General features: G+C 45.0%; 1 protein-coding gene across 1 annotated transcript in view; it reads right to left on the reverse strand.

The window, feature by feature from the left end:
• The window catches only part of LOC121434711 (dynein regulatory complex subunit 6-like), a 182443-nt gene that overhangs the window by 38568 nt on the left and 127980 nt on the right, over positions 1–15895 (reverse strand). Inside the window, exons 13-15 of the mRNA XM_041633614.1 lie at positions 2843–2941; positions 2007–2124; positions 1753–1915 (exon numbers count right to left, since the gene is read on the reverse strand). Of these exons, the coding sequence (XP_041489548.1) occupies positions 1753–1915; positions 2007–2124; positions 2843–2941 (380 nt within the window). The remainder of the gene's footprint in view (positions 1–1752; positions 1916–2006; positions 2125–2842; positions 2942–15895) is intronic.

Genomic DNA, 15895 nt, shown 5'->3' on the forward strand with positions numbered 1-15895 from the left:
TTTATTTCTAATTCCAGCTGAAGACCACCCGGTCCATCTTTAGAAAGTCTTACAGCCAGAGGAACAGGACAGGGGATTGTATCAGGTCAAGCCAAAGAAGAGTGTTCACACACAGGCAGCCTACAGGACAGCAGACAGGAAGAGCCCTGAGGGCAATCCAGGCTGGCTGCGCTTTCTCTTCGTGTCCACTGTTTGCCTATGTGAGTTCATTCCTGTTGCTGTGATGTGATGCCCTGGGCCAAGCAGCTTCTGAGAAGGAAGGGTATTGAACTCAGAGCAGATAGTCACCTCACATCCGGTCAAGAGCAGAGAGAGTTGCAGGTACCCGCTGGGCATCTTGCTCTCAGCTGGCTTTTCCCTCTCACACTACTCAGGTAGTCTCTGTCTCTGTCTCTCTCTGCTGTTACGATAAAACACTGGCCAAATCAATGTGGGGAGGAAAGGGTTTACCACATCTTGGAGCTGAGAGTCCATCATTAAAGGAAGTGAGGACAAGAACCAAAAGGCAGCAACCTTGGAGACCCTGCTCCCCAGCTCATGCTCAGATACAGTTTTTAGACAGCCCAGGCCCACCTAATCAGAGACAGCATCTCCCTCCTTCTCCTGTACGCAACCAAGACATAGTCATGCCCACAGTCAACCTGATAGAAGCAATTGCTCAGTTGAGGTCCCCTCTTTCAGGTTAGCCATCACAGGACCCCCAAACCAGGGCATGATGCTTCCCCACGTTCAGGGTGGGTCTTCCCATGCCAATTAACAAGGATCCCCCTCCCCATACACACGCATACACAGAATGCCCACAGGTCAACCTGACAGACAATTCCTCACTGAAACTCCTTTCAGGTGATTAGTTCTGGGTTGTGACAAAGTTGACATTAAAAATGACCACATCATAGTCCAGCAAATGGACTAGTTTAGTGAATCCCACGATGCCTCTCGCTAGGCACCTACCTGGGCTGCAATCTGGAGACTGTTGGGGTGGGAAACGAGACATGACAAAGCAGAGGTCCAAACACAATCAGCTTATGTATTAGCAAATACCAGATTGGAGTAATCAATGAGTAATGAGTTAACGAGAAAATAAAATATAGCTCCCAGCGTGGAAGACTGAGAAATATATATCTGGAAAAGATTTGCAAAAGAAAGCAGGAAAGCAGCACCATGGGCAAGGACCCGACGGTGAAAGTCCACAGAGAAAGAACTGCAGCAGGGGTGGTTTAGGAACCCCGAGACTCTCCTCAGGTGGGCTAGCCCCTTCTGTGAACATGCTGCAAGCACACAGCTCCCTGCACTCAATCTAAGTAGCAACCTCGGACACCACCTGAGCCCCACCACACTGCCTGACTTGTTCTCTTCCCTCTGTGAAACAGTATGACTTGCCCTTCCCCTAACAACCACCAAACCTGGACAGTTCCCATGCAAACAGATTTCCAGAATGAGAAATAGCTCTAGCCAGCTCAACTTATTCTGGGAGTGTGTGCAATAAGGCAAAACTGTTTTCCGATGAGCGTTTAGGGAAAATCGTCTGTTTACTATCTTGGGCCTGTGCACAACTGGGCAGGTATATGAGTAGGATCAGATGCATTATGGGAAAGGGCATGTGCGGTGGGGAAGTGACTACATAATTAAATTCATCAGCCAAGATAGAAAGCCTTGGACCCGGCCTCTTCTGCTCGCCCAACTAGCACTGTCGAAAGAGCCTGGCTCGGCCTTGATAACCGACATTGCCGACACACTCCGAGTGGCTTTTACCTCACACAGTTGGTCAAGTTCAGCACAGCCAGTTGCTTCAACACAGAAAGCGACCTGAGGCTGCTATCCGTTAGCGCCTTGCAGTCCACCATGTAAATGTGATTGATACCTGGGTAGTTCTTGTCTATATATTTGAAGCACGCGTCAGTAATCCTTTTGTTTCCTGTTGAGAAAGAAGAAAATACAAGTACTATCTTTAAATGTCCAGGGAAAAAATTTAAATAAGGTTAAGTCACGTTTTTAGTATCACAGACCTTCAAATCGGATTTTTTTGAGGTTGCAGGAAGAAAGAGCTTTGAAGGTGCAGTCAGAGATGTGTGGTGAGCCAAGGAAAACCACCGAGGAGATGCGGGGACACTTCTCAACCAAGACCTTCGGGAGAGGGAGAAACGGAGACAGGCTCACTACTGTAGAGTACCCACAAGGAGGGGATGATCATTCCCTCAAGACCTTCAGAGCAGATGGGCTGACTGCTACATTTTCCTAATTTTCAAGCAAATAGGGCTGATTTCGTATTTTATGAAATCAATATGCTCATTTTGAGTAATGTAGAAAAGTGAAAATTAAATGTTACAAGAGCATGGGAAAACACGAGGGAAGGAAATGTTGGAAAAGCCAGCTGGCAGTTGACAAGGGGATCAGATTAAGTCAAGCAGAGCTGGGCCTGGGTCACGGTCAGGAGAATGACAATTGTGCTCTGGCTGTAATATCCAAAGTAGTTAAGCATTCAGACGTTTTGTCTGTCTGTTGCTGTTTGTCTATAGGCACTGCTGTTTCGCCTGTATGTGTGTCTGCACGAGGGTGTCAGGTGCTCCCGAACTGGAGTTACAGACAGATGTGAGCTGCGGTGTGGGTGCTGGGAATTGAACTCAGGACCTTTGGAAGAGCAGTAAGTGCTCTTAACCACCGAGCCATCTCTCCAGCCCCTCAAATGTTTTTGTGAGGTACATGCATGCGTATGTGCGACTATTTCAATGATTTCCTAGCTATGAATCAATTCGAGTAAAAGGCCGAATTACGTTTCTCAGTAGCTCAGGCCAGCAGTGTGTGTGCTCGTATAAACGAGGGGAAGGCTCGTCTTGCCACCTACTTTTACGCAGTTGTCGGTCAGGGTTGGCATGTCGTTGATGGTCAGGTGCATGATGCCCGTGCAGCTGCTTGCGATGTTCCTGAAGCCTTGCACTGAGATCTGAATCACAGAGGAGATGGTGGGGAAATTAATTAGCGGGGCCTCCTACGAAAGGCCAGGACGCCATCGCCAGAGGTGGCTGTGAAGTCTTTGCATGTTTTAAAAGGAAAACCATGTGCTGCTGAGATAGCTCAGGGAGAGAACTGGCTGCCAGCCTGACAGCCTGAGTTCCATACCCAGATCTCACGGGCTAGAAGGCAGAGCTGACCCAGCAGCTCAGAGGCTGACCTCTGCAAGCCCCATGTGGCCCACACACCAAAGCATATTCACACACACACCAAATAAGTAAACAAAGAAATGCAATTTTCAGATAAAAAAATAAAATTGAAAGCATAAAATAGGACTGACAAGCCAGGCGATGGTGGCACCCCTTTAATCCCAGCACTCGGGAGGCAGAGGCAGGCAGATCTCTATGAGTTCCAGGCCAGCCTGGTCCACAGGAGCTAGTTTCCAGGACAGGCTCCAAAGCTACAGATAAACCCTGTCTCGAAAAATAAACATGAACCATTTAAATAACTATTCAGTGTTTTATAAGTCACCACCTGCATCTAATTCCAAAACAGCTTCATAAGGCAAACGAGCAACCACGCGCCTGCTGGCCACACACCCTGCCCCTTGGTTCCTGGCATTGCTAACCTGGTTTCTGACTCTTTGGACCAACTTGTGTGGAATGTTTACTACAAATGCAACTACACAGTGTAAAACCTTCTGTATCTAGCCATTTTGCTTAGCATTTTGTTTATCCTCTGAATTTGTCAGGTTTTCTGGAGGAATGGAACTATAGAACATATGTATATTACATGTGGATCTATTACAGTGACTTACAAGCTGTGGCCAGCATGTTGCTTTATTAACCTTGAATTTTCTTAATACTAACGAGAAAGGAACAGCAGCAGCAGAGAGACATTGGATAATAGCAAAAACTTCTGAATTAAGTCAGCTGATATATTTCAAGGATGTGTTGACCTCACAATGGAAACCAGGAGATGTGCTACATTGAAGAAGGGGTTTCACTCTTGTTTCACAGGAGAAGAAAAGCTGTGGACATTATCAAAATTAATAAAGATTCAGCTTGAAAAAGAGAAACCTCCTGAGAAAAAGAAATGACAGTTGTCTGCAGAGGTGACAACCATACAGATGGTAAGAAAACCTCATGTTTGGGGCAGGGTTTTGTTCTTGTCTTTGCAGAAAAATATTCATCTTCAAAGAGTAGAGAGACCTTGGACATCTAGATGCCCAAAGATGAAAAGATAGCTATCCAGAAAGAATTATCGAGTTAAGAGAAATCTGACTTATGATGCTATATCATCTGCATGGTAAAATACGATTATCTGGACATGGATATATCTCTGCTTAAAAATCAAAGCTGGCCTTGGAATTGGACAATGGCTATTCTTCTCTAAATCCAAGCATATTGTTAGAAGAAAAATTCAGAGTTTCTGTCTCATGTCAGAGCCATCTGGTATGGGACAGAAAGAAGATAGATTTTAAGGAAATATTTTATTTTTCTCCATGTCCACTTTGCCCATATTGTATCTCTCACTGAATATATGTCTATATGAATAATGCTCAAGTTTTCTACAATGAACAGTAGATTTTCCTGCAGTAATCTTTGAGGCTTCCAGGAAGAAGATGGGGCCCCACAACAATGCCATGACATCATGATTGATATGACGTCGTGATGCTGATCGCACTACTAGGAGACTGTTTTTTGAGTAATGGTGGAAATGGTGCACCTTCTTACAACATCCTGGACAGAACTCCAAATAAGAACCAAAAAAAAAAAAACCCTATCAACTACTCAGAGACCATTTAATTATACAAACAGCAATCTTGAAACTTAACCATCATTTTACTTTTACAGGAACCCATAGAAAGAACATCCCCCCATGAGAGCTGGAAGCAATTCTAGAAGACAATGTTCCCTCTCCCAACAAAGTTTGTCCTCATGGCTAGGGATACCATTTAGGGGTTGATTATTACTTGTATAGGGTTGGGGGTTGGTGTGAAAATTATGTAGGCCCAGAGATTTAAAAAAAAAGAGGGGAAATTGAATGGGATAATAGGTATATTAGTGTGAACTTATTCATACTAATAATAATAATAGTGAGTAATAGAGTGAATACTTGTGAGCTATTATTTATGGACAATTTACATTGGTATGGATTCTTGTACATTGACACAAGTTCAAATTATATTTGTTATTTCTATTCACAATATTTGTACACCTATGCAAAATTATTCTGTATAGTATTTGTATAATATAATATATTATATCATGCATTTTGTTCAAGACATTTTATATATTGATACAATTTTAGAATACATTTATCATATTGCATTATATATTTCTAACTCTGATCAAGATATTTATACATTATTTACATTTTGAGGTCACGGTCCTCCTTTACTGCACAGTTGCTTAAAGATTGTTTATTATTCTGATATGAAGTCTTGATCGCTAAGTTATGTAAGTATTAAGTATTATAGGTCAATAGTCATTCATGTTTGTTATACTTTTAGTCAGGCTAATTAGGTTCTTTAGATACATAGAGGTTGTATTCTACATAGATAAGTAACCTTCAACCACTTCAAAGATCTGTAGAATATGGCATTTAAATAACTTAGGATTCTGTTGATGTGAGACACGATTGCTCCTAGCAGCACCGATCTATTCTCGAGAGAGTGTTGAACACCAAAGACACTCTACTTGGAGTTTGTTTTCTTCTCGGCATAAAATGGCCTTTGGGCAAGGAACTGCCCATACCTCAACCACTGACAAAGTGCACAGTGTCCAGACTGGATAAGCAGGATACAAGAAAAAAGACTGCCAAACCTTGCCAAGACAGGGTAAGATGATTCTGAAATTGTTCCTGCCTCTGAAAATGGTCTGTCAGTTACTCTAGGCCTTAGCCAAAGTTGGTTGCTTCAACATTGCAAATGAGACTTTGGGTGATTGCTCAGGCAGCCAGTTGTCTGTCATCTAATGCACAGTTGGGAAGCTGCTTGATTGCACTTCCTGCCTACTTAAGTAATATTATCTCCCTTCTCAGGCCTTCGATGGGGTTGAAGATTAGATAGTCATAGTTACCTTCCTCTTATGATCTAGCCAAGCCATTTCCAATATAAGACTTAGACTCCTTAGGATAAAAGGCTTGTTAAAACATTAGGATATATTCTTTGCTCAATATTGTTTATGTTGGTTGTAATTCTAAGTTTATACTTGATATCTATTCCTAGTGTGCATAGTTTCGTATTGGGTTTAGAACAAAAGGGGGTGCTGTGGGAGCTCCTTTGGCCAATAGTCTTTAAGATACCCACCCACTTGGGCGTGGTCTCTTATGCTATAAATGCAGCTATAAAGCTTGTGCTCACTCTCTTGCTTCTGGCTCTCGCTTCCAGCAGCTAGACTCTGTTCCTGTTACCTATTCATGCAGAAGATTTTGATCTAGGACAGTGATCTGTAAGTCTCCCCTAAATAAATAACCCCTTATTATACGTAATTCTGAAGTAGTATGGGATTATTTTGTAACTTCCATCATCAATACTGCTTTGACAGGGATAAAGTCTCTGTTCAGCTGCTCAGCCAATGAGAGTAAAATGGAAATGAGTTTGTGTTTTATGTGTTGCCCTTGTCTTCAATGGCTCTGGAGACTTGGTCCCTTTGCTGGGTCCTGGGAATCACCCAGACACTGGTGACTGGCCATCACCCCCATAACAGAAGCCCATAGAAAATAGGGAACTCAACACACAGACATACACATACACACGCGCACACACACACAATTTTTAAATAAAAAAAATACATCTTTAAATATCAATTGGACATAAACGTATGGACTTTGGGGTCCTTGTTTTATTGTGTACGTCTATTTCTATGCCAACACCACACTCTTTGGGGTCCTTGTTTTATTGTGTATATCTGTCTACTTCTATGCCAACACCACACTCTTGGACTCCTGTAGCTTTACATCCTGAAGAACACTGTCTCTTATGAGGTCTCCTGATGACCAAAGCGTGAGCTGTATTCAACACAGATTATATAGCAGTGAAGAACTGATACCAAACTAAAATATTAGTAATTAAAATGGATTAACTAAAACGGTAACCCATCAACCTCCCCAAAATACAAATATCTTAGAGAAATAACTGATATGATGAAATAGCTCAAAAGGTTGGCTACATAAAGCTCTCCTATTGAGAATCTGGTCCACAGGGAGCAGGCTCAGTGCCTCCTGTTGAAAGTACAGATCCACCTAGAACCCGAAGCTGAACAAATTCCAACTCTCCAGGTCATTCCCAAGTGCATTATTGTCAGAGAAAGGAGTTAGCTCTTCCGAGAAACTCTGGTGATGTCTATCTACCCAAATCTATTTCTAAGAGAAAGATTGATTTTAACAAATCAGATCATGCCTGGTGCGGTGGTGTGTAGTTGGTTGTTTTTACTCTTTACTCTTTGGAGGGGCCCGCCATGCGACTCCCAAACAAACACACACAGAGGCTTCTTCTTACTTATGAATGCCCGGCCTTAGTTTGGCTTGTTTCTAGCCAGCTTTTCTTAATTTAAAATTATCCCAACTACCTTTTGCCTCTGGGCTTTGATCTTTCTCTTTTCTTCTTCTTTGTGGCTCGCTGTGCAGCTGCCCCTGGATTTCTCTGTGGCTCGCTGTGCAGCTGCCCCTGGATTTCTCTGTGGCTCGCTGTGCAGCTGCCCCTGGATTTCTCTGTGGCTCGCTGTGCAGCTGCCCCTGGATTTCTCTGTGGCTCCCTGTGCAGCTGGCCCTGGATTTCCCTATGGCTCGCTGTGCAGCTGGACCCTGGAGTCCTCCCCCTCCTTTCTCTCTTCCTTGATCTTTCCTCCCAGATTTCACAAACTATTTTTTCTCTCTGCCTGGTGGCCCCACCTATCCCATTCAGGTGTTTTAGACAAGTGAACTAACACAGCTTCATGGAGTTACACAAATGCAGCATCAAAGAATGCAGCACATCGTGGCCTCACTAAACAAACGTTCCACAGCATAAACAAATGTAACACATCTTAAAATAATATTACACAACAGTGGCGCACGCCTTTAATCCCAGCACTCGGGAGGCAGAGGCAGCTGGCTCTCTGTGGGCTCAAGGCCAGCCTGGTCAGTGTAGTGACTTACAGGAAGGCCAGGGCTGTGCATATAGGGAATCCAGTCTTTCTAAAAAGGAAATCGGTTCATATCACTCCAAGGGCTGGGTAGTCTGAAACCTATAAACCAAAGCCGGGATGCTGAAATCCAGGAGAGGGTAGTGTGATACTGAATCAAAAATCAAGAGAGGCCTCCGTGTTGTCGTCTTCCATTTGCCGGGTGAAGCCTGGTTCTCCTCAAGGCACACTTTACAGTCTAAGGTTCACCCACACCATGACAGCGCATGTGTGAAGCAATGCAGGCTGGATGCTGCCAGGGAGGGGTCCTGTCTGTCTGTCTGTTTCCTTTAGACAGGGCAGGAAGAGGTGCGAACGCTGGCCCAGGCTCCGGCAGTAAGAAACTTAGTAGATAGACAGAGAGGAAATGTCATAAAGCCAAAAGGAGGCATTTTGTATTCTTGCCATGGATGTCTGAGTGAGGTTTTCATGACTTCTTCCAGGGGAGATAAACAAACTGTAAACACTCAGAGGACAGAGGCAGGAGGAAGGATTCTGGGCTTGGAGTCAGCAAAGCTGGGCTCTCTGGCCCTGCCCCTTTCTCACACAGCGGTGTCCATAAGAGCTTGGCTCAGCCAGTGCCCAGCCACATCCCATCATACAGAGTCTTATTGGTCTTCTGGATACAAGTGATCCCCACAGAAAACAGAGGAAGAGGGGCCCTGAAACTCCCCACAGCGCACTCCTCACAGGGCAAATACAAAACAAGGCGTGGTGTGTCGGAGACGGGGTTCCTTATCCACTCCTCGCAGGAGCTGTCTCCAGCGCCGATCGGTGCCCGGCAAGGACTGGGTGAGCCCGAGGAGTGAGTGACCGAAGGTTCTTCAGCAGTTCGGTTTGTGTGAGCCTGGTCCATGGCCACTCCTCCCTATAACCCCACAGGCGGCTCTGTTGTTTTTGACAGTTCTGAATTCACTCTCTTTATTTCAACTCGCAGCACTGTTATCTGGCTTCTAAGGAGCAGATAAACAACTTTTTCCCCTGGAAACACATTCGTGACAAGATTTTCCAACAGGGGAGGAAAGGGATGGAGCGAGAGCGCCCATAGCCGGAAGCTTGGTGCTGTCGCCCCAGGGCTCGTCTCTGGAGAAGCAGTGGGGAGAAACCTCTGAGGAGGAGGAGGCTTCCGCTTTGTCCTGGCACCAGGCACTTAGAATCTCCACGAAGTTTATAGTACGATATCCAAAAAGATGTTTGGCTAATATTTTATGGCTCAAATACTTCTGCCAGAGTCTTTTAGGCAAAGCAATCACGGTTCCTTTCTCTTCACCAAAAGAATGGGAGTGTAAATCTGAAGCTGGGATTTTCTCTTTAAAATAAGGAGAAAGTAGAAATACCATGTTCAAATCCGTGGCTTCTAAAGGGTGGCGGCTCCCCTTTGCCTCCATGCCCTTTCCCTCACCCAGGGGTGTTCCAAGCTCCTGTCCCAGCAGACACCGTGGCTTCCCAGCTGCTAACGGAGCAGACCAGCTACATGCCCGTCTCATTTACACAGGCAGAGGGCCGTGTGTGGAGAAAAGGTGGCCATTAGCCGTGTGAATGAGGCAGAGCACCACGGCTGGGTAGAGGTCAGGGTGATCACACTATGATAATCTCCCACTACGTTTCTGTTTTCCACGCCTTTTCTCTGTGCTCAGCAACACACACACGATGTATGTATGTGCAGGGCCAGACACGCCTCCACAGACATGCCCACCTTAAGCAGATGTGGTCCAAGCCGTGTTCCTGTGGCATTTGCAGCTGTTTCTGCCATTCTTTCAGCACCGTGTCCAACAATTAATTAGGAAAGTGATGACTTCGGTCAGGCCCTTATATCCTTCCCAGCCTCTTCGTGACCCCAAGGGAGCATGGCTTAGCTAGAAGAATTTATTGGAGAAGAAAAGACGTTCCCCAGATATCAGGGAACCCACTTCCCTGCGTCCAGCTGCAGCCCACAGCTCTCACTCTGTCTTCTATGGAACCTGCCCACACGTGTTTATTAATCCCTCTGAGAAACACGGACAGGATCTTAGCCATCAATGGCTCCTATACAATACGGCACAAGCCTGATGGAGTATGGGCCAACAAAAGATTTTTAATAGACCAAGTGATTGCTGAATAAATTGTTTATACAACGTAAATCATAACCGGGGAGTGTTAATATGGCCAGTTAAAGATTGTCATATTTATCAAAACATTTGAATACTCACACATTTTTTTAAAAAAAATAGCTTTATTTTTCGAATGTGGCTGAAGAACTAGAACGAGCAGAGAGAGGCCTGCAGATGCCAGGAGAGCAAGCATGCTCGCCAATGCTGCACTGGCTGGGCGATGACTCAGAGCTCCACTCAGCCAGGAACAGGCTGGCCCATCTTGACCCTGTTCGTTGTTGCTGAGCACAGTTTCTTGTTCTTTCCCTTGTCCAGCGGCCGAGTTGATCATAGCTTCCCCTTAACGACTGAGGAAACCACGGTTCTTCCTCCTTACAGCAATGCTCAGAGCTCGCCCACACTGACTAAGCTGGATGGTGGCTCCAAGCTACAGCATAAACCCTGGGTTCCATTCTAACCCAGAGATCAAAACAGAGTTTCTGATGAGCTTGTGAACTCCGTGTGATGAAGAGAGGAGGAGAAACATCAGCTAAGTGTGGTTTCCAAAATGAGTGGGATTTGTTTCAATTTATTTTCAGGAACGGGAAGTGCGATGGACTCCCAGCTGATGGAGAATTGCCGCCAGTTGTCTCATTTGCCCCACACAGTTTAGTCTAAAGTCCTTTACACGTTTTCCCTGCGAGAACCTTCTACCAATCAGTAGGTGTTAGAGTGCACATGGCTTATGGTTTACTTCCTTCTCACTACGGCCGAGACAGTCCTATGAAACATGTAATTACACGAGCACCATTTAAATACTACAAGCCTGATTTAGAAGATAAATGAAAAGATTTTTTGTAACTCATATTTTTTTCAATACAATTGAGCTGTAGTTCTGGAAGAATTAGGTTGAATTATATCTCCTAAGAGCTGAGCTATGACTAGCAATAGCTTACCTTTTGACTGTTTTTTTCTGACTTAGGGTTCTTCTAGAAGCCAGTACTCCCTATCAGATGACACTTAAGACCATATCGGTTTTTTAAACCCAAAAGGCAACTTTAAAATTATAACCCAAGTATCACTTCAAATTTTACAAACGACAGATCAGTGTGTAAGAGTTTAGTCTTCAGTATCACAGGGGCCAAGGTTCTTGTCTGTCTAGACATCTTCCGTGTGATCTTAGCAATAGTTTCAGTGTGGGGTGAAGCTGGCTCATACCACTTAAAAAGGCAAGGTAAATTTGATTGTTTTTTTAAAAAAATAATTGCTCAGACTTTCATTTTCAGGAATTCTACAAGCTGACTGTAAAACACAGACATTTAAAGAATTAAATCATAAAAATTTAAAGTATATTAAACACAAAGGTAGTGTATAGTCAAACTCGTCAGTCCATGTCACTTTGGTCACACATCACCATTATCTGAGCTTATGGGGACACATATGTCTGTTGTCTTTCACGATGACAGGATCATATAATGTAATGGGGGCTGTACACCTCTCTTCCCAGACCCCGTCCCAGCACTTATGGGGACACATATGTCTGTTGTCTTTCACAATGACAGGATCATATAATGTAATGGGGGCTGTACACCTCTCTTCCCAGACCCCGTCCCAGCACTCTCCCATGGCCACTGTGAGAATATTCACACCACAGAATTCAGCAAACATGAACAAGCATAGTGTTCCCCATCCGTGATGACTGGGATGAGGATGGTCCCATGGGCTCATATGTTTGAATACTTGGTCCTCAGCTGATGGAACTGTTTGGGAAGGATGAGCATTGTGACTTTGTTGGACAATATGTGTCACTAGGTATAGGAAGAAGTTTCTGTTCTGACTGATCCAAAATAACCTCCATCAAGGTCTTATAAATAATAAATGTTCATCCAATTGCTCATGCATCTATTAACCCATATATCTTATCTATTCTTTGACAAGCAGGCAGCTGAATGTGGCAGTGTTGTTCATGTGGCTCTGCTTTAGAATCAGGAAGGATATTCAAGTGGACTTGGTTGAGGAAATCCTCGAATGCTAGGCATGTGGCACGGGAATCCCCGCATAGAATCCTTGAGCATCGCATGGAGCTGAGAAAGTGAGGCCTGGGTTGCACTGGCAGCCTCAAGATGTCAGCGGTACCAGCGCTGAGGGATACCTGCTGAGGAGAACTTTGGACAGGGTATGGAACATAGAGAGAAGGAGGCAGCAAAGATGGGATGGCAGAGCCATCTAAGCCCTGTGACATCAGACATGAAGTGTGCTGTGCTGGGCTATGGTCTTGCTTTGGTCTAGTGTTCCCTCACTATACCCCCTTCCTCCGTTTTGAGATGGTAAAGTGTCTGTGCCATTGTGTGTTGGAAGTGCACTTCACTTCCTTACTTTACAGGAGTTTCCAGTTAAGAAATGGCCCTGAGTCTCCAAAGAGACTTGGACTCTGGGCTTTTAAACACTGTTGAGACTGAAAGACTATGGAGACTCTCAAAGTTGGACTAAATTCATTTTGTATTATGATATGGCAACAAGCCACAAGGAGTAAAATGTGGAGATCTGAATGAGAATGGTCCCCATATGCTCATATATTTGAATACTTGGTCCCCCATTAGTGGAATTATTTGGGAAAGATTAGGAGATGTGGCCATGTTGTGTTAGAGAAGGTGTGTCACTAGGGGTGGTGGGCCTTGAGGTTTCAAGACTCATGGCACCCCCCACCTCCTCCTTGCAGATCAAGATGTGAACTCTCAGCTTTTCCTGCCACCACGACTTTACTCTGCCATCATGGACTCTAATCCCCTGAAGCAGTAAGCCCAATTAAATGCTTTATTTTATAAGTTGCCTTGGTCATGGTATTTTGACACAGCAATAGAAAAGTAACTAATACAACATCATTTATTATTCCAAGGAATATAAAATGATAGACTCAATCAAATGTTTTATAAACCTGAACTCTTAACCAATATCTTGTGAGATACAATCTGCTCATTTACTACCTGTTGAGTTGGCCATGAAACTCATACCCTAATTAATTCTTACTGCTAAACTCAAACCTATACCCCTATTCCAAGCTCTATTCCAAGATCAGCATTGCTTTTCAAGTGATTCTTGTCATTTATAACCAGATATATCATAAGCATTCCTAACTCAGTCTTTCTATAAACAGAGTCCATTATTGCCACCCCCTCCCATCTTCCTCTTTTGCTGGTTACCTTCGTTAGTCACCATCTTCGAAACATTCAACTCCCAAGCTGGGAAGGGCCTCAGAGGTGATCTAACCCAGCTCAGCTAGGAATGAGGGAACAGAGGCAGAAACATACACAAGATGAGTAAATGGTCAAGGCCCCATGGTTGGTGGTGTGGTAAGGATGAGCAGATTTCCAGGTCTCCAGAACCCAGTGAGAGCTGTGCCACCATCTCACTGCTTCCTGGAACACAGAATGGAGAAGACAGAGAGAAAGAGTAGGGAGATGACGGAGAGAAAACGAGAGAGAGAGAGAGAGAGACAGAGAGACAGAGAGACAGAGAGACAGAGAGAGAGAGAGACAGAGAGAGACAGAGAGAGAGAGAGAGAGGGGGGGGGGAAGGGAAGGGAAGGGAAGGGAAGGGAAGGGAAGGGAAGGGGACAGAGACGAAAGAAAATCCTTTCCCATTCCTGCTTTGCTTAGGTAACACCCATTGTCAGTGTACTGGCTAGCGTGTGTCAACTTGACGCGAGCTACAGTTATCAGAGAGGAAGGAGCCTCCTTGAGATCCTTGTGTAAGTCTTTTTCCTCTATTAGTGATCAATGGGGGAGGGCCCAGCCCATGGTGAGTGGTCCCATCCCTGGGCTGGTGGTCCTGAATTCTATCTGAGAAAGCCATGGGAAGCAAGTCAGTGAGCAGCTCCCCTTCAGGGCCTCTGCATCAGTTCCTGCCTCCGGGATCCTGCCCTGTTTGAGTTCCTGTCCTGACTTCCTTGAGTGATGGACAGCAATGCTGAAGTGTAAGCTGAATAATAAACCCTTTCCTCGCCGGGCGGTGGTGGCGCACGCCTTTAATCCCAGCACTCGGGAGGCAGAGGCAGGCGGATCTCTGTGAGTTCGAGACCAGCCTGGTCTACAAGAGCTAGTTCCAGGACAGGCTCCAAAACCACAGAGAAACCCTGTCTCGAAAAACCAAAAAAAAAAAAAAAAAAACAAAAAACAAAAAACCCTTTCCTCTCCATCTTGGTTTCTGGTCATGGTGTGTTTCATTGCAACAGTGGAAACTATAACTAAGATATAAACATCTATCCCTGGGCATGCCTAGGCTTCTTCTCACCTCTACCACAAACTGCAGGGGCAAGAAGACCCTTCCATGATTTCCATCTCTCTGAAAGACCGGAGTTGCGAAGAACTGAACTGGCCAGGAAGCCTTCCAGGTTGCTGTGTGTTTCTTTAGCTTTCACGGGCCTCATAGGAGTTAACCATGCAGAACTATGGATAAGCCATTAATGAGCCTCATTTGAACACTTCTGGGACGTTGTCATATAACTGACATATGATTTTAGGAATGTTTTCATTTTAGCATTTCATCATTTCCAACGCCCTTCCCTGACTCTGCACTGTAAACATGTCAGACTTAGCCCTCACCAAGAGAACCTCTTTAAGCAGGCTGAACCCTCAGTGAACCTCAGGCCTCCTGAGGTTCTGCCTGAAGCACCTGGCTAGCCACACCTGGAAGCTGTCTTTAGCTTAGGTCATCGATTCGTCGGATACTGATTTAAAACTTTACTTCATGTCATGAATTGTATCACATACTTAGAATATGGGCATGCATCCAAATATGGTAAAACCCCTACCGTCAGAGACCTCTGCGGAAATCAGAAGAACAAGCAGAACATTGAATACGGAGAACGCACAAGGCCTTGGATACAAAGGCATGCATAATGGAGACACAATAAAAGAAGCTCACGTGTGGTGAGACTTGACCTGTGGGGATGGGACGAAGGAGAGTTAGCCAGCCTCTCTAGAGTCTGATAACAATCCTGAAGGGTCAGTTAGGGCTCACTGTGGGTGGAGGGCGGTACAAGTTTGGACTGAGCCTGGAAGAGGAAGCCAGCGCAACAGCTAAGGCTGGAAACGAAGAATGGGGAAGCCCAGGACACACATCCCACCAAGCTCTCCTTTAGCCCGTTTACTGATCCAGCTGATGCAGATACTGATACAGATACTCCGTGTAAACTGGAATCCCAGTGCAAACTCCCCCATCCGTCTGTGACCCCTTGCCACAGGTTTGGAGCAGCTGGGTTTCGGGGGAGCTTGGCAGCCCCAGTCCTCCTCCCAGCATGGCTGTGGTCGTTCTGTGCTTCCTACTCAGTACCACAACCTCTGCAATGTGCAGCTGGAGACGACGAACCTGTAGGGGAAGTGGTCACCACAGAACAATGTGGACAGGGAACACTTGCAGAAATGCTGTTCAGATAAAGGAAAAGAAAAGCCAGGAATCTTGGCCTCCCAGCCGCACTTTCCCAAGCACAGAAGGACTCCTGTCCTCTGAATTGATCTACACATATTTTCCGTTTTGAAATTTGGACAGAACAGAGACCATATCTGGGAGAGCGCTGAAATGGACTGGGAACATCTCTCTGAAGCATGTTACCCGGTGCTTTAAAAGTCTTTTTATTCACCTATTAGTCATTTATGGGGATATTGGAAAAAGACTTAGAGGAAGTTAACTATGGCTATCTGCAGAAACAGC

The sequence above is a fragment of the Microtus oregoni genome, unplaced genomic scaffold (assembly GCF_018167655.1).
Source record: "Microtus oregoni isolate MIOR12 unplaced genomic scaffold, Mior012 000044F_ref0000062, whole genome shotgun sequence".
Classification (NCBI taxonomy): Eukaryota; Metazoa; Chordata; class Mammalia; order Rodentia; family Cricetidae; genus Microtus; species Microtus oregoni.